The sequence below is a fragment of the Protopterus annectens genome, chromosome 8.part0 (assembly GCF_019279795.1).
Source record: "Protopterus annectens isolate FY-2018-M chromosome 8.part0, PAN1.0, whole genome shotgun sequence".
NCBI lineage: Eukaryota > Metazoa > Chordata > Ceratodontiformes > Protopteridae > Protopterus > Protopterus annectens.
In genome coordinates this window covers 57,205,251-57,229,705 of record NC_056741.1, presented here as the reverse complement: position 1 = coordinate 57,229,705, position 24,455 = coordinate 57,205,251, and the positions used below count along the sequence as shown (strand labels likewise).

At 39.9% G+C, this 24,455-nt stretch overlaps 1 protein-coding gene across 1 annotated transcript in view; it reads left to right on the top strand.

Moving 5' to 3' along the window:
* P3H3 (prolyl 3-hydroxylase 3) overlaps positions 1 to 24,455 on the top strand; it is a 383,658-nt gene that overhangs the window by 23,914 nt on the left and 335,289 nt on the right. Inside the window, exons 2-3 of the mRNA XM_044079609.1 lie at positions 174 to 326; positions 16,393 to 16,591. Of these exons, the coding sequence (XP_043935544.1) occupies positions 174 to 326; positions 16,393 to 16,591 (352 nt within the window). The remainder of the gene's footprint in view (positions 1 to 173; positions 327 to 16,392; positions 16,592 to 24,455) is intronic.

The following is a 24,455-nucleotide window of genomic DNA, read 5'->3' as shown; positions in this document are numbered from 1 at the left end:
ATATGAACAGATAAATACAGTCATTCAGATGTACAGCTGTCCAACGTTGACATAAGAATTCATATACCCAGACCCGATATAGGATGATTGATAGCTGTTCTTATTTCTGAATGTGTTATAGCAATTTATCCTGATTTGTCTCTCTCTCTTGCTTTCTTGCTTTCTCTTTACAGACAGAGAGGCTTACAAAAGCTATAGCTGCTGCCCATACATTTTTTGTTTTAAATCCAGATGATGAGGACATGAAACGGAACATTAAAAATTATCGTATTATGCCAGGAGTGAAAGCATCCGATTTCCAGGACTTGGAAGCAGCATCACACTGGGTATGTCATGCATTCATGTTTCATGTAACTTTTCTTGTTGTTAAAGGGCAGAAACCAATTTAAGGCTGATTCCTAGCTTCTTTAGGTATGATGCAAATGCGTTTATTAGTGGGACCCAGAAACTGAGTGTTGACTATATTACCACTTGCCATTCCTGCTAAGGAAAATTTATTCTAGCTCAGACGTTGTGTTGTAATGCATAATAGACATTACCTCACAGTTTAGATCACATGTGCAGACTCAAATGCACAAACAGATACTCAGTAAAGACAAAACATTTGAGCATAAATATAACTCCAATAATGATGGCACCAGTAAAGAACAGACCTATAAACATAGCCACAGTTTGAAGCAGACACAAACACAACTCTACATAAGGTAAACAAAAGCACAGCTCCAGTAAACAGACATAAACATGGTTTTACTAAGTGTGAAATGTAAACATGACCCCAGTAAGGATCGGACAGGGATATGGCTCCAGTAAACAGACATAAACATGGTTTCACTAAGTGTGGAATGTAAACATGACCCCAGTAAGGATCGGACAGGGATATGGCTCCAGTAAACAGACATAAACATGGTTTCACTAAGTGTGAAATGTAAACATGACCCCAGTAAGGATCGGACAGGGATATGGGTCCAGTAAAAGATCAAGCATGAACATGGCTTCTCCTGTACAGATCAGAAGCAAAGTACAAGAACGCCAACCGCTATGTAGTCTTGAGACAAGTACAGCTGCCAATATGAGTGCTTAAAACAAATGCACTACTGAAGACCAAAACGCTGCAGACCAAACTAATAAAATCCAAATTTAATGTAATAAAAGTTAAGTGCTTTCACCCGCCGAATCGCAGGCTTCATCAGAGCTAATAAAATCTTACAACCGTTACATTTTTAAAAACTTTTTGGCGACAAATCAATTAACATTTAAAAGAATATGCACTTGATACAATGCCTAGTGCAACAAAATGTATACATAAAACCAATATTTACATATATATTCTTATTCTGTCTGATCTTGTGAATATTTGATAAACAGTCTACACTAATAAAAACATAAATATATATATATATATATATATATATATATATATATATAATGTATAACTTAATGCATTTAACACAGTTTATTTAACAAAGACTTTAGGGATATAGAATCATTAAGCCCAGGGGGTGTTGAAGTGTCCGTGAATAGTTGCCACCAAATTTCTTTATATGATAGCTGTCCTTTATAATCTCCTCCCTTCGGGTCTATTCTAACAGTATCAATTATTGCAAAAGTAAAAGTGTGCTCATCACCATTCTTCATAATATGTCTGTATAATGCATTTTTTTCATCCTTCTTTTTAATATTATATAAGTGGGCATAAATACGTTGATGGAATTCCCTTTCCATCTTCCCTATATAATAACCGGAACACATCAAGCATTTAGCCAAATATATTATTAACTTAGTGCTACAATTTCCCTGTTTACATCTAATACGTGACTTGTTAATATTATTAAGTATAATTTCGTCTCCTTCAAATATCACTGAACATGTATTGCAGTTACCACATTTAGTAGTGCGTTTAATAGCAAGACTTTTGTAAATAGGACCCCTTTCCATAATTTGCTTCAAATTGTGTCCCATTCTGTTAACAAACATGGGTTGTGGTCCTAGTATATCAAATAAATCATGATCTGCAATAATTATATTCCAATTAGAACATATAATTGTTTTAATCCTAGATGTATATGGACCTTATTCAAGTATACAGGCTCTACTATATTTTGGTCCTATATCATTTCCATTCAACTCTTGTAAATTATCTACAGTGTTATTATGGTTAGATTTATACCCTAACAAGGGTATATATTTTTTACCCCATCCCTCTATTACCTGTTTTTTAACACTAGACATCATAGTCTTATCATAGTCTCTGTCACTGAATAGTGAAGTAATATATCTGACTTCATCCAACATGTCGGAGTAAGATGAAGTCATTCTCACAGCTCTTTTAATTGTCCTTTATATATATCTGTTAACAATTTCCTGGGATGATTACTTGTATATTCCAGATAACTATTGGAAAATGTATTTTTTCTATGAATCTTAGATTTAAATATGTTATCACTCTTATACACATAAGTATCCAAATACGCTATACCTGTTGGACTGTAAGATGATGTAAATTTCAAATATTCACTACTAGAATTGATATGTTCCAGAAATTTTTTTTCCTCATAAACATAGAACTAACATGGCAGGTATTGAGACATGTAGGACACCCATATCTACACACACACACACACTGTTAAACCAACATTACTCCAAATGCAGTATAGCAGCACTTACGGTCTGTAGTCATGTCAGGCACATCCCCCTCCTGTGTGTTGCCCTGTTTCCACAGTGTATGTTGTTAGAGGTAAATCCCCAATCCATCTGAGATGCTGTTTGCCAAAGAACAGATCTAGTTCCTGCACACAGTGGATGAAAAGGGCCAACACTATCATGATGTTCCTAGATATTGGAGTGTGTTTCCATGCAATTGGCTATGGGAAGGTTACCACAGCTGTTCCACATGCAGTCAGCTAGGGGAGTGCTGCAATTCGTGCAGAGGCCATCAGCTGATCATGGGCATCATTTAAAATACACATGCTGCTGCCTAAGCAAAGGAGGTGTAGCTCTCCACCTTCCACCAGAGAGGGAGTGGGAGAGGCAGACAGAGGCAAAGACATGTCAGGGAGGGGTGGGAGAGTAAAACCTAAGCATGTTTGTGTCACACACCTACCAGCACTGGGTATCAAAACCCTGATGACTATGTAGTGCTATCACAGTTCTATGCAGTTATTGGATGCACCACATAGGTTATCTGTTGTGGATCCCTCAGAATATATATGTGATGGTGAGTGACAACTGCAACAGGGATACGGTAGCTATACAGTAGGTGACATACATGTACCTGTCCACAGGAACAGGTGCCAGCGTCAACACAGCCACATTCTCACAGGGATGCACACACATTGACACACTTGGCAGGGCCAGGATTACAACTCATCAGTAGTGGGATTGCCACAGCACATATCACATGCACCACATGGGTCATACAGAGGTTGTATGGGCAAAGGGTATGGGGAATTTTCTGACATCAGACAGCATGTATCTGTATGCCAGTGGGGGTTGTAGCGAGTGTGGATGTGAACATATGCACCATACAGCACACACACAAATACACAGGGTGCCAGTACTGACCTGCATGCATGCATGTCTGCATGGGTGAGTGGTGATCAACTGTGCCAAACGGCTATACAAGGCTAGACAATGGGTATACCTTGGCATCAGGCCACATGACAATGGTCTGCATTGTGGCTCAGGGCTGTAGTTTCTGCATCAGGTGGGTATTGCATCCCCCATCCAGTCACCTGAGTGACTATTGTGTGTGGCCAATGCTGTGCATCCCTTGCCATTTATGTGTTCCTTAGCCCATGACATGGATGGTGTCTGGGATGTGCACACCTCCCACATGCATGTACAGTGATATGTGGAACTGTACCTGGGGTGTCTGGCCCATGTTGTGAACACAGATTATCATCAGATGTGAGCAATGCCCACCTGTTGCGGAAACTGGTAATGGCCAGCAGGTTTACCCTGCATCTACATTGATAGCATGATAATGGCATTCCCTGGTGTCAGTGGCATCTGTCCATACAAGGCATGTTGTCAGGCATGGTATGTCCTTTGTAGGTCACGTGATGGCCCCACAAGTGTCCATTAGGGAACATGGGGGAGGTGCTCTGTCTGTATGTACGTGCATATTGGACAGACAGGGTGCCATGCCCTCTGTAGCCCACTGCTATCACTCCATAGTTACTATCAGTGGCCAATATGCAGTGTACTACCCACATATTGGCTGTTGCCTAGGCATGTGTGTGTATGAGACATGGGTTGAGAGTGTGCTCTGGGTAATACTGGAGTTGCTAACTGTGATTGCCTGGCCTTGATGTCACATGTATGGGTATGGCTTTGCATCCCAGCCTCTCAGCAATGTCACATCTGTTATCCCTGTACAGTGGACATTGTGATATATAGTAGGGCCACCATATAAGAAACATGCAAAACCTAGTCCACATTGGCCATACACTCCCAACCACCTCCACACAGGATAGGAGTTACAAACACACACATACACACACACACACACACACACACACCTGTCTTGTCTGGGAATAGAACCCCTACCTAATGAGTTTATTACACTACAGCATTAAACAGTTATAGTACACTCCATGGGGATTACTAGAGAACTCCTTCCCCAAAGGTGTATTTCACAATGAATGACATCAGCAGGATTGCCAAAGTAGGACATTTGAAATGTACTGAGTGTAACTAGCCTAAAATGCATTGCTCCCTACACAGGCAGTGACATGCACACAAAACATCCACAACTGACATGTGTGGGTACAGAACCCCTAACAGAGGTCTGTATCACACTATAGCATGGAGCTGTCATAGGATGCGCCACGGGATTACTGGAAAACTCCTTCCCCAAAGGTGTATTTCACAATGAATGACATCAGCAGGATTGCCAAAATAGGCCATTTGAAATGTACTGTGACTAGCCTATAATGCATTGCTCCATACACAGACATTGAAACACATACAAAACATCCAGAATTGCCATTGGTGGGGATGGAACCTTACCACAGTTCTAAATCACACTACAGCAATACGCAGTTATGGCATGTGCTATGGAGATTACTGGGCTACAACCTTCCCAGAGGTGTATTTCTAGATGGGTGACATCAGCAGCCTTGCCAAAGGTGAGTATATGAATTCTAGGGAGTGTGAGTTCCCTAAAAAGCATTGCTCTCTACACAGACAGAGTCAGACAGACAGACACATGCACTTGCCATGTCTGGGATTAGAACACCTACCAAACTACTTTATCATACTACAGCAGTATGCAGTTACAGGATGTGTTACAGAGATTACTGGGCTACAGCCTTCCCACAGGTGTATTTCTAGGTGGGTGACATCAGCAGCTTTGCCAAAGTTGAGTATATGAATTGTAGGCAGTGTGAGTACCCTAAAAAGCATTGCTCTCTACACAGACACACACACACACACTTGCCATGCGTGGGATTAGAACACCTACCTAACTACTTTATCACACTACAGCAATATACAGATACAGGACATGCTATGGAGATTACTGGGGTACAACCTTCCCAGAGGTGTATTTCTAGGTAGGTGACATCAGCAGCCTTGCCAAAGTTGAGTATATGAATTGTAGGCAGTGTGAGTACCCTAAAAAACATCACTCTCTACACAGACAGACATACACACTTGCCATGTCTGGGAATAGAACACCTACCTACTTTATCACACTACAGCAGTACACAGTTACAGGATGCGCTACAGAGATTACTGGTCTACAACTTTCCCAGAGGTGTATTGCTAGGTGGATGACATCAGCAGCCTTGCCAGAGTTGAGTCTATAATTTGTAGGCAGTGTGAGTACCCTAACAAGCATTGCTCTTTACACAGTCAGAGACAGACAGACAGACATGCACGCAAACACACACACACAGTTGTCAAGTATGGGATTAGAACTTCTACCTAACTAGTTTATCACACTACAGCAGTACGCAGTTATATGATGTGCCATGGAGATTACTGGGCTACAACTCTCCCAAAGGTGTATTTCACATTGGATGACCTCAGCAGGCTTGTCATAGTAGGGCTATGGGGAGGGCAGTGTGTGTGTTCATGGGCTATAACCCATTCATCTAGGGGTTGACATGCCACATGCGGGCACACACAGGGTCATATTTCACAGGTACGTGTATACAGCTGCTAGATGACTACTTCCTTGTACAGTCATGTTGCACAGCTGGCACATGCACCACATAGTCTGTAATGCTGACAGATACTGGTGGCTAGTATCTGCAGTGAGTGACATCTGCACCTCATGTGTTTGGGGCCCTTTGGCTGTATGCTGGGTGGGACAGGCCTGGATGGCTCCTTCTCACAGTCACCCTCTTCCACATATCTATGTCCATCTACCTTTGGCTTATTATAGTGTGTTGTCCTTATATATATATGTCTGTATTCCTATCCACTGTGTGTGCAAGGCATGAGTTGTGCATATTGATGAGTGTCTGCACTAACAACTGCGACTGCCTGATATGTCTGCGACTGCCTGATATGTCTGGTCCACTGGTGTTTGTAGACATGGCCTTCATGTGTTTAGGTGTGTGAGCATGCCCAGTATGACCTTTCAGTATGTTGTTGACTGACATTGCCTTCATTTCTCTAAGTGTGTGAGCATGCCCAGTATGGCCATCTGTATTGCATGTGTGGATCAAGTCTAGGTAGTTTGTACGGTAATGCTGACCTTTGTGTTGCACTCCGACAGGTAGCATGCTGTCTCTGCAGGGTATCCATCGATCATTTGGCATTGACTGTAACTACATTTCTGCATAGCAGGGCTACACAGGTTGGGGGGCACACCTGTTTCTACATTTCTACACAGGTTAGGGGCACACCTGACTATTTCTACATTTCTACACAGGATTGCGGGCACACCTAACTGTTACTATATTTCTACGTAGGATGGGGGGGGCACACCTGACTATTTCTACATTTCTACACAGGATTGGGGGGGGCACACCTGACTGTTACTATATTTCCAAGTAGGGTGGGGGGCATATCTGACTATTTCTACATTTCTACACAGGGTTGGGGGGGCACTCCTGACTGTTACTATATTTCTACGTAGGATGGGGGGGCACACCTGACTATTTCTATACAGGATTGTGGGGGGGCACACCTGACTGTGACTCCATTTCTACATAGGATTGGGGGGGCCACACCTGACACTTGTGCACATTTGCTAGGACTGTACTGGTATGTCAGGTACTCCATTTCAGTCTGTAGTCTTACCTTACCTATCGTGCCGGCTAGAGGCATACCAGTGTACTACAGATCGTAGCTTTTATTTACTTACTTATTAGTTTCTGATTTCCTACCCTTCAGATCTGACATTGCACTGCTGTAGTCTGTCTGTGTAGGCCTGGGGGTAGAGGTTACCCATAGGCCTCATTCAGAGACCATAGCACAGCCTTTGTTTGTGCTTGTCTACACCTGTCCTGCTGGCTGTGACTGTTGTTGGGTATGTGACCCCCCCCCCCGACTGGCATGTGTGTGTGTCACTTACCTTGTGGGTGTCCCAGCATTGTGGGTGGTGCTGCAGGGCTGCCTGTGTCAGGTGCACATAGTACACTCTGTACCCATGAACTACCACATAGGCAGCAATCTACTTAACACAGAATGTGTGATAAGAGACCTTGGGACACAGGTGAACAGTAGTCTCTCCATTGATAATCACATTGCCACAGTGGTCAGGAAATCCTTCTACGTGGCTCATCTCATCACAAAAGGATTCTCATCCAGAAAAAAAGAGGTCATTGTTCCCCTCTAGTCATCACTCATTAGACCCATTATAGAGTACAACGCCGCTTTTGGTATGTACCTCACAAGACATCTACAACAACTGGAAAGACCACAGAAATACCTCACAAAGAGGATTACTGGCCTCAAACAGATGCCCTATGCAGACCGTCTCAAAAAACTACAGCTTTACTCCATCGCATATCGCCTACTCAGGGGCAATCTCTGCCTAACATACAAAGCTATTTCAAACCCAGAGCTGTTGGACATGCTCCACTTAAAGAAATCCCAATCCCTCTGAGCTGCATGCTCTAGGGACCTAAACCTTGTCACCACAATAAACAGAACATGGTGGAGGGATAGATTCCTGTCCCATAGACTTCCCATACTCTGGAACAGACTACCTATGTATGTCAAACAGAGCTCCTCATTAGCACTCTTCAAGAAAAATCTTGATGATTGGATGGGAAATGGGAAATTCATCCCGGGGATCACTTCTGTGGCTCTGCTCGACAGGGGCACAGCAAAATAATTTTCTTGGGTGGCGAAAGCCAGGGTACATTTTTTGTCTAGGCTTGTATGGGCCCTAGGGCCGATAGCCTAGTACCTACCTATGAACCTAAGTATCATCATTTACTTTTATGGACCTAGAGATAGCAGAGACTATTACCTTGTGAAGATTTATGAATACTTACAATTTCTACCTGTCAAACCTGTAAAATCATCATCAGCTCATGTATTGACAACCAGTATAGGACAGATCACTTACACTGTTTGGGACAGCAGAAACAAAATGAGTTGGTAATGATGACCATTTTAATAGATCACTATTCAGGCAGTTCTCTGAAGCACAAAGAATGGAAGAGACAGTTGGCAAATGTATGAAAGGCCATACAAATTTCTAATGTGAAACATATGTATGTATGTAAGTATGCATTTATTTATTTATCCATCCATCCATCTTTGTTGACTGGGTTAGTCCCACTAGGCTAGTAGCCTCTTTTCAGGGGAGACCAAGGGTGGTATTTATACTACATGGGGGGTGTGGGGGTCGAAGCCCCCCACTTTGAAATGTTTTAACTGGTCTGTTATGTATTGTTGGTCTACAGTGACCTGCGGTTTCGCTGTTTTTGAATTTCGCTGTTTATGTGTCGTCGAAACAGCTGCAATGCCATTTCGGAAATATAATATAGACCCACTTGTACCTGGTCTACAGAGCATTCTCTGATCCTGTCTTAATGGAAAGGCTGCACATCCGTAAGTCAAATGGGATTCACTCACTCTAGGGACCTTAACCTAGCCTGTGGCATCAGTAGGACTTGCTGGAGAAACAGATATGTCTCCCAAAGGTTGCCACTCCTCTGGACCAAATTACCAATTCAAGTTAAGCAGAGGCCCTCAATGACCCTATTTAAGTATAACTCTGGCAACTTGATAGGAAACTGCAAATTTATCCCGGGGGTTTCACCTGTGTCCCTCTTGGATACAGGCAGTTGGTGCTAATCTTGATCTGCATGTAACCATAGACTGTATCCCTAGATCTAACAGGGAACATTGGTTAAACATGGCTAGGCTTGTAAGGGCCCTAGGGCCATTAGCCTAGTAACCTCCTATGATCCTATGTTAAACCTGTTCATTCATCGACTACTCTCAAAATCAAAGCTCAATTATTCTTTGACTTCATGTTGATAAAGCAAAAGATGAAAAACGGTACAGAATACTGGAACTGAAGACATAGTATAGAAAAAATATATAGATAGATATAGATATAGATATAAATATAGATAAAAATATAGATATAGATACAGATATACATATAGATATAAATATAAATAAAGATATAAATATAGATATAGATACAGATACAGATATAGGTATAGATATAGATATAGATATAGATAAAGATATAAATGTAGATATAGATATAGATATATATAAAGATATAGATACAGATACAGTTATAGGTATAGATATAGATATAGATACAGATACAGATATAGATACAGATATAGATATAGATACAGATACAGATACAGATATAGGTATAGATATAGATATAGATATAAATATAGATACAGATACAGATATAGATACAGATATAGATATAGATATAAATATAGATAAAGATATAAATGTAGATATAGATATAGATATAGATACAGATACAGACATAGGTATAGATATAGATATATATATATATATATATAAATATAGATAAAGATATAGCTGTAGATATAGATATATATATAGATACAGATATAGATATAGATATAGATACAGATACAGACATAGGTATAGATATAGATATATATATAAATATAGATAAAGATATAGCTGTAGATACAGATATAGATATAGATATAGATATAGATATAGCTATAGATACAGATACAGATATAGATACAGATACAGATACAGATATAGTTATAGATATAGATACAGATATAGATATAGATATACATACAGATATAGATATAGATACAGATATAGATATAGATATAAATATAGATAAAGATATAAATGTAGATATAGATATAGATACAGGTACAGACATAGGTATAGATATAGATATATATATAAATATAGATAAAGATATAGCTGTAGATATAGATATAGATATAAATATAGATATAGATACAGATATAGATATAGATACAGATACAGATACAGATATAGGTATAGATACAGATACAGATATAGATATAGATACAGATATAGATACAGATACAGATACAGATATAGATATAGATATAGATACAGATACAGATATAGACATATATACAGATATAGATACAGATATAGATATAGATACAGATACAGATACAGATATATATATAGATATAGATACAGATACAGATATAGATATAGATACAGATATAGATATAGATACAGATATAGATACAGATATAGATATATATATATAGATACATATATAGATATAGATACAGATATAGATATAGATATAGATACAGATATAGATACAGATATAGATACAGATATAGATACAGATACAGATATAGATATAAATATAGATATAGATACAGATATAGGTATATATATAGATATAGATATAGATATAGATACAGATATAGATATATATATAGATACAGATGCAGATATAGATACAGATATAGATACAGATATAGATACAGATACAGATATAGATATAAATATAGATATAGATACAGATATAGGTATATATATAGATATAGATATAGATATAGATATAAATATAGATACAGATATAGATACAGATATAGGTATAGATATAGATATAGATATAAATATAGATACAGATACAGATATAGATACAGATACAGATATAGATATAGATATAGATATACATACAGATATAGATATAGATACAGATACAGATATAGATACAGATATAGATACAGATATAGATATAGATACAGATACAGATATAGATATAGATACAGATACAGATATAGATATAGATACAGATACAGATATAGATACAGATACAGATATAGATACAGATACAGATATAGATACAGATATAGATACAGATACAGATATAGATACAGATATAGATATAGATACAGATACAGATACAGATATAGATACAGATATAGATATAGATACAGATATAGATATAGATATAGCTATAGACATAGATACAGATGCAGTTATATATATAGATATAGAAATACATATAGATATAGATAAAGGCTTACTGTTCAGTCTGTTCATGAGATTCGATCAACATTTCAGTCCAAGAGTCCAACATACTGTAATTGGTCCCAGCAAGTAAACCACAACCCCAAGGTTTTGTGATGATTTGATGCTCCTTAAGTCAAGATAAGAGCACTGTGTTCAAAACAAGGCACCTCAGCATAATAACTTTAAATCATTGTCCAGTATCTAGCAAACCATCAAATCAAAACAAGCCAAAGAGTAAGACAAGTCTGGAAACACTGACCAAACAAAATGTTGAGCATGCAAATTGCAAATAATAACCATCTAATGGCATAAAGCAACATTGTGCTGATAGTAAGCTGAGCAGGTCTTGAGAAGCTGGTCTTCAAAGAAACAAAGTATCAAGAGATATAATCTCTGAATAGTAACCACAGTAACAGTGAGGCACAACTGAATCAATACAGTCAGTTGAAATAATTTAGCAGTTAGTCCCTACAATCTGCTGCCTGTGCCTGTTCCATCCCTCTCTGTCCTTTGTATTCTGGATGACTCCTCCCCATCTTCCTGAGATCATCTTATGCATTAGCATCATGTCTTCCTTGACTCCTCTGCTTTCAAATATCAAGATATTGAGCTCTTCAGCTCGTTTTGCTTCAAGTGGTATTCCTTTCCATCCATCCACCCCCTCCATCTATCCATCTCATGGATGTTTCTAGAAGATTTCCTGTGAATCCCTTCTAGCAGCCTGATGTCCTTTAGGAGATGAATCATGAGAACCTTCATAAAACCAGGCCTGGGTAAGACTTGTCGGACTGTAGTAGGAGGACACTTCCACAACTTCAGAAGCATAGTAGAAAAGATAGAATTTCCAGGACGATTATGGCAAAAACGTTTGTGTTTTGGCTAGCAGATCTAACATTATAAGGGTAGATTACCCAATAGATCAATACAGGATGTTGTGGATCATTTTTCAGGAACCCTCACTGAAGATGGTAGCCAGACTCTAGCCAGGATATGCGGTAAATGGAGATTCAGTGCTGGGTCTGTGAGACATGTGTAGCAGCAATCATAGTAATTCTGCTGCAAGACTCCCTGATGCTTAGTTTGGTTTGTATGGAAGAAGCAATAAAACATAGGAAAGGCATGAAAGCAAACATGCTTGGGCAACTAGCGATATAGGCTTATTCAGTCCAAAAGTAATTTGTGCCACAGAAAAGTCCAAGCTTGAAGTTTGTACATGGGACAAAAGATTTACATGCTGCTTGAATATAAATCTAGAATCTCCTAATATTTTTGTAGAGCCAACTGCTCCAAGAGGGTGACTATTATAAAGTAAAATCTACATTTTGAGAAGTTCATGGTATGACACTACTTGGACCTCCAAACATTTAAGTTATAAGTGCAGGAGAGTGGAATTTCATACAAGCAGATGTTTTTATTTTTCCTTATTTATTTGTTTTCTAGCATGTAGGAGAGCTGGAGCCCTGGACCCCTTTTTCAGTAATAACATTGTTATATAATATAAAAACGGGTCTATATTACCACATTGAAAAACCTACACATTGAATGCCTTTTTGCCGATCACTAAATATCAAACTTCCATTTTTGCGAACGGCCACTTCAGCTAATTTTTTCCTAGGGGAAAAATTGCTTGGCCAACCAGAAACAGAACACAATTTCAAATCTTTCAAAGTGGGGTGTTTCAACCCCCACACTCCCCAATGTGAGGGTCTGCATCCCTCACACCCCCCTAACTAAATATACAAACTACAAAATTGCACTACACTGGGGAAAAGGGCAAATTCACAATGATAGCCAAGCATTTTTTCCCCTAAGAAAAAATTTGCTGAAATGGCCGTTTGGAGAAAAGACATTCGATGAATACAGTTTTTGATCAGGTAATATAGAGCCTATAAAAATTGAACAATAAAAAGTAGTTAGACAAGTATAATGAGTTAAGTAATTATAGAATAAATAATTGACCATCTTCATGACATATACCTAGATAGTATAATAAATTAGAAATATATATATATATATATATATATATATATATATATATATATATGTACGTATGTATATATAGCAGAAAAGCTAAATAAACTGAGAACAATCTTTGCTGAGTCTCCATTTTGCACTACTAAAGTGAGAACAATCCCCTCACCTGCTAGATTGCCATCTGTCTCACATATAGGCTGTAGATCGAAATAGGGGAAGCTACCTCCACAAAAAGACCAGCCACCAGTGGAATCCCCCAGGGGTCAGTGCTGAGGCCTCTCCTCTTTGGCATCTACTTTTCTGAAGTAAAAGCCAATACCAAAGGGATCTGACTGATTAAGTTTGCAGATGAATGCAAGCTAGGAGCAGTCATTGAATCCTCAGTAACTTAGCCATAGTGCAGGAATTAATGCATTATTGTATCCTTTGGGAAGATCTCTACCCCAGAGAACTACCACATTGACAATATGCCCCTAAGAGTAGACCTAGTTGTTTGGGATTTGGGAACTTATGTGAACAGTGACCTAACTTGTGACCAGCATGTGTCCATTGTTGTAAGAAAGCCCTTCCATACGGCACAGCTTATAAACAAAGGGATTCTGTCTAGATGTGGGGATGTCATTGCCCCCCTTTACTCAGCACTCATTAGGCAAATCATTGAATATAATGCCTGCTTTGGAATGTTATCTATCCAGACATATGCAACAACTGGAAAGCACACAGATACCTTACTAAAAGTTTTCAAGTCCTAAACTACCCGTCCTACATTGACCGACCCAAATCCATGTTACTAGACTCAGTATCCTACAGGCCGCTAAGAGGTGACCTCTGTTTGCCATACAAAGCATCCTCCGACCCATTGCTGATACAGTTACTGCACATCAGCAAGTCAAATGTCATCAGAAATACTTGGTCTAGGGATCTAAACCTCTTCTGCAACATCTACAGAATGCTTTGGAGGGGCAGGTATATCTCACAGAGGATCCCCATCCACAGAAAATAAAGTTCATCCCTATCCATATTCAAGTACAACTTGGATGTATGGACTGGAAACAGAACATTTACCCCGGGACTGCCCCTTTATCCCATGCACGTGTCCCCTCAAAATATGTATGGCATGAGCCCAACTATTCTCATTGGGGGTAATATATAATTACCAACATTGGGATTGGTAAGGCCAATCTCTAACCAAATGAAATAGGTTAGTTGAGCACAAACAAAAAAAAAAGAGATTGTCTATGCTTAAAATGGTCCTCAAGGGCACCTAGGCTGGTACTTACCTATTTATCTGTGACCCTATATAGTGCAAATACAATACATTGAGTCAGTCAGACAGCTTATAGATTAGGAAACAGTTAATAAAATAGAACATAAAATACAGTTATGTGTAGATGTGCAATTACTAGTCAGAAATGCAGCAAAACTCATTACATAGTTGTGGCTAATGCTTTGTATAGGAGAACTTGTGCACAGAGTAGCACAGTGTAGAAATACAGCAGAGCTATGCTAGGAATTAAATACTTATCAAGGGTATCAGAACTTGTCAGAGATTTGGGATGCATTGCTAGGCTTAAAAAGGCTCTTGTGATCCTTAGCCTAGTAAATACCTATAAACCTATGATAAAAATGTGGCATTTTACCATGGTTTAATGATTAGAATTTCCCATAATGAATGTTTTTTTCAGTACTGAAGAGGAATGCTGTTCAGAAACATTCACTGTTTGGGGGTGGGGTAGGGGTGTGCACCTCTGGGGAAGGCAAACATTCTGAGAAATGGTGAACAACTCCACAAATCCTGGCTATGTCCCTGAGTAGCAGTACAGAGTATTGTAGATTCATCAGTATACTGGATAAGCTTAGACTTAATGAGGTAAAGGAATTTTTCATGAAGAAAGATGGTGAAAAAGAGAAGATGAAAGACCGCTTTGAGTCATGAAGAGGCAACAAGAGTGCGTCAGCCTACTTCACAGATTGGGTTCTACTTACTGGATAACTGGAGAACCAGTTAATAGATTGTAGAGTGATGCCGCAGAAGGCAAACCACTGTTAGAAAAGACGCTGATTCATGCTGTCAAAGATTTTAGAAAGATCTAAAACAGCTCAAGCACAATGACCTCAGTTGAGCTTGCTAGTTTATCTGATCTATGACAACAGTTTTTTTTCCCTGACTTGGTCTGAAGCCATGATGAGGGGGAAGATGTTGCATTCAGAGATCACAGGTGTTGGCTATGACTATAATTTTCCATGATTTTAAATAGTGGTGACAGGGATGCTGCAGGCCAAAAAATGGTCTAGGTATAAGATGGACCTACTTTGAGAATGCTGAAGATAACAGCTTTTTTTCCAAAGCGGAGGAGCATAGGATGCAGAAATAAGGCATAAGATAAGAATGGTTACAGTGTATTAAATAACATCTGCTGCAGGCGTAAGAAATTAAGATAGGAGGCAGCCTGCTGGAAAAGAGAAGAACTGGAGTTTTTAGGCAGTTTTCAGACAAGACTTTTAGATATGGAGGAGAAATTAATTCAAGTATCAACCCTTTGGGGTCTATTTTCCTACTTAGTTGGCCATTTAGGGCAGCAGGTGTGGAGGCAGCATTAATGAAGGAGATGTTGAACTGTACTGCCACATCACAAGGAGACCTATCATATGATGGGTTAAGATGGCATGTTTCACTATTATTAAAAAACTTGGAGATGTCCCAACAATAGTACCCTGAGTAGTATTGAGGGACAGATTGTGGATGACTCTGTTGTCATAGTAAAACTGACATTGAATAGTCGCAGCTTACTTGTACACGAAAACTCTTTCACTGATTGATCACATTTATTAAAATTAAATTACAGCAGTAGCATTTTTTCCAAAATAACAATTATAGAAAAAAGCAACAACAGTATTTGTTGAAACAATCCTTCTTGGTTGCACAGCTTTTGCACTAATCTGTCCTATATGTGAAATGATTATCTCACACAGGTGTTATATAATGCTGGAGTAAGCCTCTATGAGGTTGAGAAATACGAGGAAGCTATTCAGCAGCTGGAAATGTCTTTATTGGAATTTCTGTCAGAGTATGAGAAATGTCGGGCTCTCTGTGATGGACCATATGAATCCGAGGAATCCGAGGAATCCAAGGGAGAAGAGAGTAGCCAGGATCTATACGAAGTTATTGCAGGTAATGCATATCTTATTGATAAAGGACGTATAATAGATTACCTCTGCTCTTGCAACAGTTTTCAGTACCAGCTTAATATCTAATATGAGTCGAGATAATAAACAGTGCATCTAAAGTAGTTACTTGCATGTTACAGTTTGAAGGAAAAGAGGGGATGAAGCCACCAATCATAGATACTGACAAAAAATACACCAGGGCAAGGTGTCTCAGATTCAAGTACCTGGGAGGGGTGGGTGAGTAGAAGGAACATCTAAATGAACAGGTCAAAGCAAAAATCAGAGGAGCTGCAGCCAACTGGCACAGAGAATCAGGGGTAGAGTATGACAGAAGAATGCCAAAAGATGCTGGAAAGTAAGGTGTACAAAACAGTGTGTGATTAAAACTGCTGGTAGTGTGTACCTTAGCGATGGAAAACTACAATTCCTCAGTACTAGTTTACATTGTCTAATCAAGCATTCATCCTGGTTATTTCCTATCTAACCAGGTCAACTTCCAAGTACAGGGATTGGCTCACTAGCTTCATATGCGGGCACTTAAGGAATTTTCTAGCTCCTAGACTATTAAGCTTGGTTAATTGGTTAATAGCTGGACTTTTAACAGAACCCTTTTCCAGAATGAAACTGATCCAACAAATCTAACAAACGAGATATATTTCACTCCTGCAGGTCTCAGCAATGACCAAGGTCTTTGTGAGACTATTTTGACCTACTCCAAGCTCCGAGTTTCAAAGGGAATTTATATGATGGTAACGTTGTACCCATGGATCCCCCCAAAAATTAACAGTTTGAAATAAAAGCACAACAAGTGCTGGAGATATGGTTGAAAAAAATAAAGATGGGAGGAAATATACCTAAGCACAAATCTTGAAAATAAACTGGTTCCAGAGGGCTTAGAATTAACAAAAGACCCATATGGAATAATGTTGATCCTGATATCAACGACAAATGCTATCATATATTGGAAGGAACAAGACAGAAACTAACTGAAACCATACTGGAGAGCAGTAGAAGGCAACAAGCCATACTCAAAGCATCCACGGTGGAACTGGAAACAAAAATTAGACATTCTTTTCAAAATGATCTCACACCAGAAACACTCAAGCTCATAAAGAGAGGGTGGCCAGATTTGAGCAGAACATCACAACAAGGAAATTTAGTAATCTGGCAAGAGACAGAAATGACTACAGCCACAAAAATCTAACACAAACTGAGAAAATCATCAGGCAGTGGCTTCTGCCTTCATAGCAGTCCTGGTAGCCAACATGATGTAGACATTGGAGACTCAAAAAGCAATTCCTAGTAGGAGTCACAATGACACAAACTACCAGCCTTTTCTGAGATAATCTTCCTCAGACACATAAATAAACTTAGTGTGTGACCTTTAGAATCATCAGATCTAAAGTCACATCAATCACCTTTACAACACACAGCAGGATTTTCCAATGGTCAGCAGAGCATCCCCACCACCAAATGAAGAGACCAAGTAGGCTTTAAACAATAAATACCCAATCAGCAAACAACAAGAGAAAGATTTACAGAAGAACCCTTGCCCCAAGGACAAAATGTCAGCCAGAATGGGCAACAAGAGGTTTTAAGGATACAAACAGAAAAGGGCAGTACCCAAAAAGCAGGACTGGACCAGAGAAAATGAGACCAGCCATCCACAAACACATGCAAGAATAAAATCTGGAACCATTCCAGGACACCATTAACAGCTGCAGAGACCAAAGTACTGGAAAAATGTTGAAAAGTTGGTCCTCATAACAGAAACAACCTTGTTACCACGGCCATTGACCTTATGCTGTTTTGCAGAAAACTGAATCTTAAAATATTTTTTCATGAGACAGAAAAGAGAAGCAGACAGCTGATAGAATGCACTGAATTAGGAATAGAACAGCAGGTAACAGAGAGAACAGTGAACAAAATCTATCACTTTTTCCCCTCCGCTTCACCCTACCATCTGGGCATATGAAGAAAAATGTGAGAACAATATGCATAGAATTCAAGCTAAACTTTTAAAGAGGAAATTTTATAAAATCACACAAGAACTGTCAGCTCTAATATCACTCAGTGAAGGCAAGTAAAAAAAGATTATAAAAGGAGACAAGCAGAGGCAGCATCTTCAACACATTCATTGAGATATACAGTTATAAAGTTGAAGAGACACTAAGGAATAAGATTTTCTACAAGAGAGTGAATATTAAACAAGTAAAAAAAGCTTACAAGGTCAAAGACATCAGAATGGCCAAGCTTAACTCAGCAGGACTTCTTGATGATGATTTTTTCAGCTTTGTGACAGTCCCTCACCCTAGGATACCTCAATTTTTTGGCACCCAAAACCTCCATATTGTCCAGCAGCAACAAGAGATAGCTCAGCCACTCAGCCTTTATCCATTTATGTGGAAATTAAAATTAGTGAGCTTGCTAGAAGTCCTAACTCCTTCATTTTGAACTCACTCGATTTCCTAAAAAAAAAATCAAAGAAACAAAAATAAAACCAGAGATAGTACCAGTCACGATTGATGTGGAAGCCCTATACACTGTTCTTCCCCATAACTACAGCAGTGATGCTGTGAAAGAGTACATGGGCTCAAGGCCCAACACCAACCATAGTTAAATTAAAGCTATTGGGAATATGCTGGACATCATACCGACCAACAGCTACTTTCACCTCAATCAGAAATAGTACAAACAAGGGGGACAGCTATGAGAGCTGCTATGGCCCCCAGCCTAGCCAATATAGCCGTGGCCAGATGGGAGGAGAACACCATCTTTTCCTCATAGTTCTATCAATACATGGATTGTTACTATCATTTTATTGACGAGCTTCCTGGACAAGCTGCATAACTTCTTCTCGTACATCGAAAACACTACAGACGTTTTACACTTCACTGCCCACTATATTTACAACAAGGTGAAATTCCTGGACATCACCATTTGTAAGAACTGAAATGCTGAAATGGGGAAGAGTTCAAGAATAACCTTTACAGGAACTCTACATGAGTGAATCTACTTCTGCAGGCTAACAGCATACACCCCAAAATCGCTAATGTCATCAAATCACAGGGAATGAAAATGACTACAGTCTCTGGACAGATGGACCGATTTCTTACTGACCTAGATCAAATGCAGCAAGGTTTTCTGGAAAGAGGACACTGAGAATTTGGTGGCTAACATATGATTGTAAACTGTAGTATCATGAGGGGGGTCCAGTCTATCAGTCACGTTCTGAACACTCAAACATCCCTAATTTTTTAAAATGGTAGAAATATTAGAAGTTGGGTAGAAAATTAAAAAGAAATGAACACGTCCAAAGATCTGCAGGAAGGAGCCCTTCCTTGCAACCCCCAGGATGCAGATGCTGTGCATTTATGAGCCAAAAGAATTATTTTATATGTCTAAACTTAAAAAAAAAACAAATATGTCTGGACTAACCTATATAACTGTAACAGTAACTTTGTGGTATACGAGGCAAACTACACAAAATGCAAAGCATTCTGCATAGAAAAAACAAGTAACGCTGTAAAGCTGACAGTGACCAAACTCCTCACAGATATCAGGCTTAAGGGCTTCAACAACCCCTGTCTAGATATCCTCAGGTCTGCAGCAAATATGAAAAGCTTGTTTTTTTTGTTTTTTATATATCATTGACAGACTCGACCTGGGCTCATTACAAGGCAATCTGAACACAAAATGTGAGAAAAAAAAGTTGAATGACAGATTTGACTTAAAGATTATTGGAAGCCCGGACTCAATCGGAATGATCATTAAGAGCATTATCAAGTTAAAGAAACTGGAACATAGCAACCTTTACTAAAACAGAATAATGCAAGTAGTTTTTTGTTTGTCTATTTCATATCTGTAGTACTTCCTTTCTATGCTTGATGTTTTATTGTTAGTACAATTAAGATGTTTAATTGTTTATTTCATTTTTATGTCAAGTTTAAATTAGTTTTTTTTTTTACTTTTACTTCCATTGCAGCTCTTTTACTTATGTTTGGTATCTGAGGATTAATTTAATGTCAAGTTGAATTGTTCATATTATGAGATGTGTGATTAGCAGTATGAACTACCACACTGGTACATGCTGGCATAGTGAGATCTGCCGAAGCCCTTCACTTTAGTAATAGAAATGGGCTAAATCATTTTAAAATAATAATTTTGTGGTCAGCACAAGCTTAGACGTGGATTGACTTAACACAACCACATATACATTCACCATTTTTATTTACATATATGTGCATGTGTCTATATGGGAGCGCTACAAAATCCTGAAAGCCCAAAATCCTGAGGCCAAAGTCCTGAAAGTTCAAAATACTGAAAACTCAGAATACTGAAACTCATAATACTGAAAACACACAGGATACCAACACTTAGTATATTCCAGCACAAGTACATACATAAACAAATAAAATACAAACCATATTATTCTTCTGCAAGTATAAGCAGGGAGGCTAGCCCCCCTGCACCCCCCCCATGTGGGGGGCTGTGCCCACCACACCCCCTGCTACTTAAGTATATCAACTCCGAGATTGCACTTAGTGTATTGAAGTGCAATCTTGGAGTTGATATATTTACATAGCAGGGGTTGTGGGGGGTGCAGCCCCCCGACATGGGGGTGCAGGGTGCTTGCCCCCCTGCTTATATTTGAAGGGTGATATGTTTCTGTATGTACTTGTTCTGGAATATTGTAAGTGTTGGTATCCTGTGTGTTTTCAGTATTTTGAGTTTTCAGTATTTTGAACTTTCAAGATTTTAGTCTCAGGATTTTGGGGTATCAGGATTTTGTAGCACTATGTCATTATATATGTATTTGTATTTTTATGAGAAGTTACACAGACACACACACACACACACACACACACACACACACACACACACACACACACACACATCTTCACACTTGTTTTTCTTTTAGCTTGTCTTAATACTAACCTTGAAAGCATGCTGCTGTCTTGGCGATTTGAGGTTTCCTAGACTCACACACAGTTGCTAAATCCTAATTGCACCTCTGCCCTTAGCAACAGACTTCTGTTCTGAATTCGGTTAACCATCAGTCCCCTCCCCACTCCCATTACAGCATTTCACACAGTGTGTAGGCTCACTGCCATCTGTTTCATACATATTAGTATATTAGCAATGTTTTTTGGATTTTCCCAGTTAGGGGTTGCTACAGTGGATCACCCATCTACAGATTGATTGGCAGTGGAGTTTTTATGGTGTTGAGTTGCCAGCCAAATTCCCCACCTTCACAGAAGGCACACACACACACGCACCTACCTGCATGTCTTTAAAGCTCACTCGACTGCAGAGAGGACATGCAGACTTTACACAGAAGACACTCCAGCCATGAATCAAACCAGAGAACCTCTTGCTGTGAGGTGACAACACTAATTGCTGCACCACCGTGGCCAGACGTATTTATTGCATGCTATATTAATGTAATAAAAATGGAGGACCTTATACTGACATTGTTATTTGACATTATACAGATGTACAGTGACCTTTGCACTTTGATAAGGAGTTAACGGCGATGTTGTAGAACAGTACCCCTTGATTGGACTTAGCAGAAATGGCTGTGCCTCATGTGATTAAAGTGCCAAATGGTTGTGATGTCATATGCAAATAATGCATGATTGACTGCCATGCAGGTTTGACAGTGACATCATACATAAGTAGGTTGTTGATTGACAGATATTGAAATCAGCCCTGTATATGTGATTTTTGAATGTTCCACAGACTGAGAGGTTCCAGAGCTAAACAAATTAAACGCTGCAGCTCTGCCAGAGGAGAAAAAACTTTTATTAAGGACTTTTCATATGTCTTCACTGTCAAGAATTGTAACTTTATTTCTATAGTAACTGACTTTACAGTTATCCCTAACCCTAGCCTAGCCCTAACCCTAGCACTAACCCTAATGCTAACCCTAGCCCTAGTCCTAACCCTAAAGCTAGCCATAGCCCTAGTCCTAACCCTAACGCTAACCCTAGCCCTAGTCCTAACCCTAAAGCTAGCCCTAGTCCTACCCCTAGTCCTAACCCCAATGCTAACCCTAGTCCTAACCCTAACACTAACCCTAGCCCTAGTCCTAACCCTAAAGCTAGCCCTAGTCCTAACCCTAGTCCTAACCCAAATGCTATCCCTAGCCCTAGTCCTAACCCTAACACTAACCCTAGCCTTAGTCCTAACCCTAAAGCTAGCCCTAGTCCTAATCCCTAGTCCTAACCCCAATGCTAACCCTAGCCCTAGTCCTAACCCTAACACTAACCCTAGCCCTAGTCCTAACCCTAAAGCTAGCCCTAGCTCTAACCCTAGTCCTAACTCCAATGCTAACCCTAACCCTAGTCCTAACCCTAACACTAACCCTAGCCCAAGTCCTAACCCTAAAGATAGCCCTAGTCCTACCTCTAGTCCAAACCCCAATGCTAACCCTAGTCCTAACCCTAGTCCTAACCCTAACACTAACCCTAGTCCTAATCCTAACATTAACCCTAGCCCTAGTCCTAACCCTAACCCTAGCCCTAGTCCTTACCCTAAAGCTAGCCCTAGTCCTAACCCAAATGCTATCCCTAGCCCTAGTCCTAACCCTAACACTAACCCTAGCCCTAGTCCTAACCCTAAAGCTAGCCCTAGTCCTAATCCCTAGTCCTAACCCCAATGCTATCCCTAGCCCTAGTCCTAACCCTAACACTAACCCTAGCCCTAGTCCTAACCCTAAAGCAAGCCCTAGTCCTAATCCCTAGTCCTAACCCCAATGCTAACCCTAGCCCTAGTCCTAATCCTAACACTAACCCTAGCCCTAGTCCTAACCCTAAAGCTAGCCCTAGCCCTAACCCTAGTCCTAACTCCAATGCTAACCCTAACCCTAGTCCTAACCCTAACACTAACCCTAGCCCAAGTCCTAACCCTAAAGCTAGCCCTAGTCCTACCTCTAGTCCTAACCCCAATGCTAACCCTAGTCCTAACCCTAGTCCTAACCCTAACACTAACCCTAGCCCTAACCCTAACACTAACCCTAGCCCTAGTCCTAACCCTAAAGCTAGCCCTAGTCATAACCCTAGTCCTAACCCCAATGTTAACCCTAGCCCTAGTCCTAACCCTAGTCCTAACCCTAACACTAACACTAACCATAGCCCTAGTCCTAACCCTAAAGCTAGCCCTAGTCCAAACCCCAGTCCTAACCCCAACGCAAACCCTAGCCCTAGTCCTAACCCTAGTCCTAACCCTAACACTAACCCTAGCCCTAGTCCTAACCCTAAAGCTAGCCCTAGCCCTAACCCTAGTCCTAACCCCAATGCTAACCCTAGCCCTAGTCCTAACCCTAGTCCTAACCCTAACACTAACCCTAGCCCTAGTCCTAACCCTAAAGCTAGCCCTAGTCGTAACCCTAGTCCTAACCCCAATGCTAACCCTAGTCCTAACCCTAGTCCTAACCCTAACACTAACCCTAGCCCTAGTCTTAAACCTAAAGCTAGCCCTAGTTGCAACCCTAGTCCTAACCCCAATGCTAACCCTAGTCTTAACCCTAGTCCTAACCCTAACATTAACCCTAGCCCTAGTCCTAACCCTAAAGCTAGCCCTAGTCCTAACCCCAATGCTAACCCTAGCCCTAGTCCTAACCCTAACACTAACCCTAGCCCTAGTCCTAACCCTAAAGCTAGCCCTAGTCCTAACCCTAGTCCTAACCCCAACGCTAACCCTAGTCCTAACCCTAACCCTAGTCCTAACCCTAAAGCTAGCCCTAGCCCTAGCCCTAGTCCTAACCCCAATGCTAACCCTAGCCCTAGTCCTAACCCTAACACTAACCCTAGCCCTAGTCCTAACCCTAAAGCTAGCCCTAGTCCTAACCCCATTCCTAACCCCTG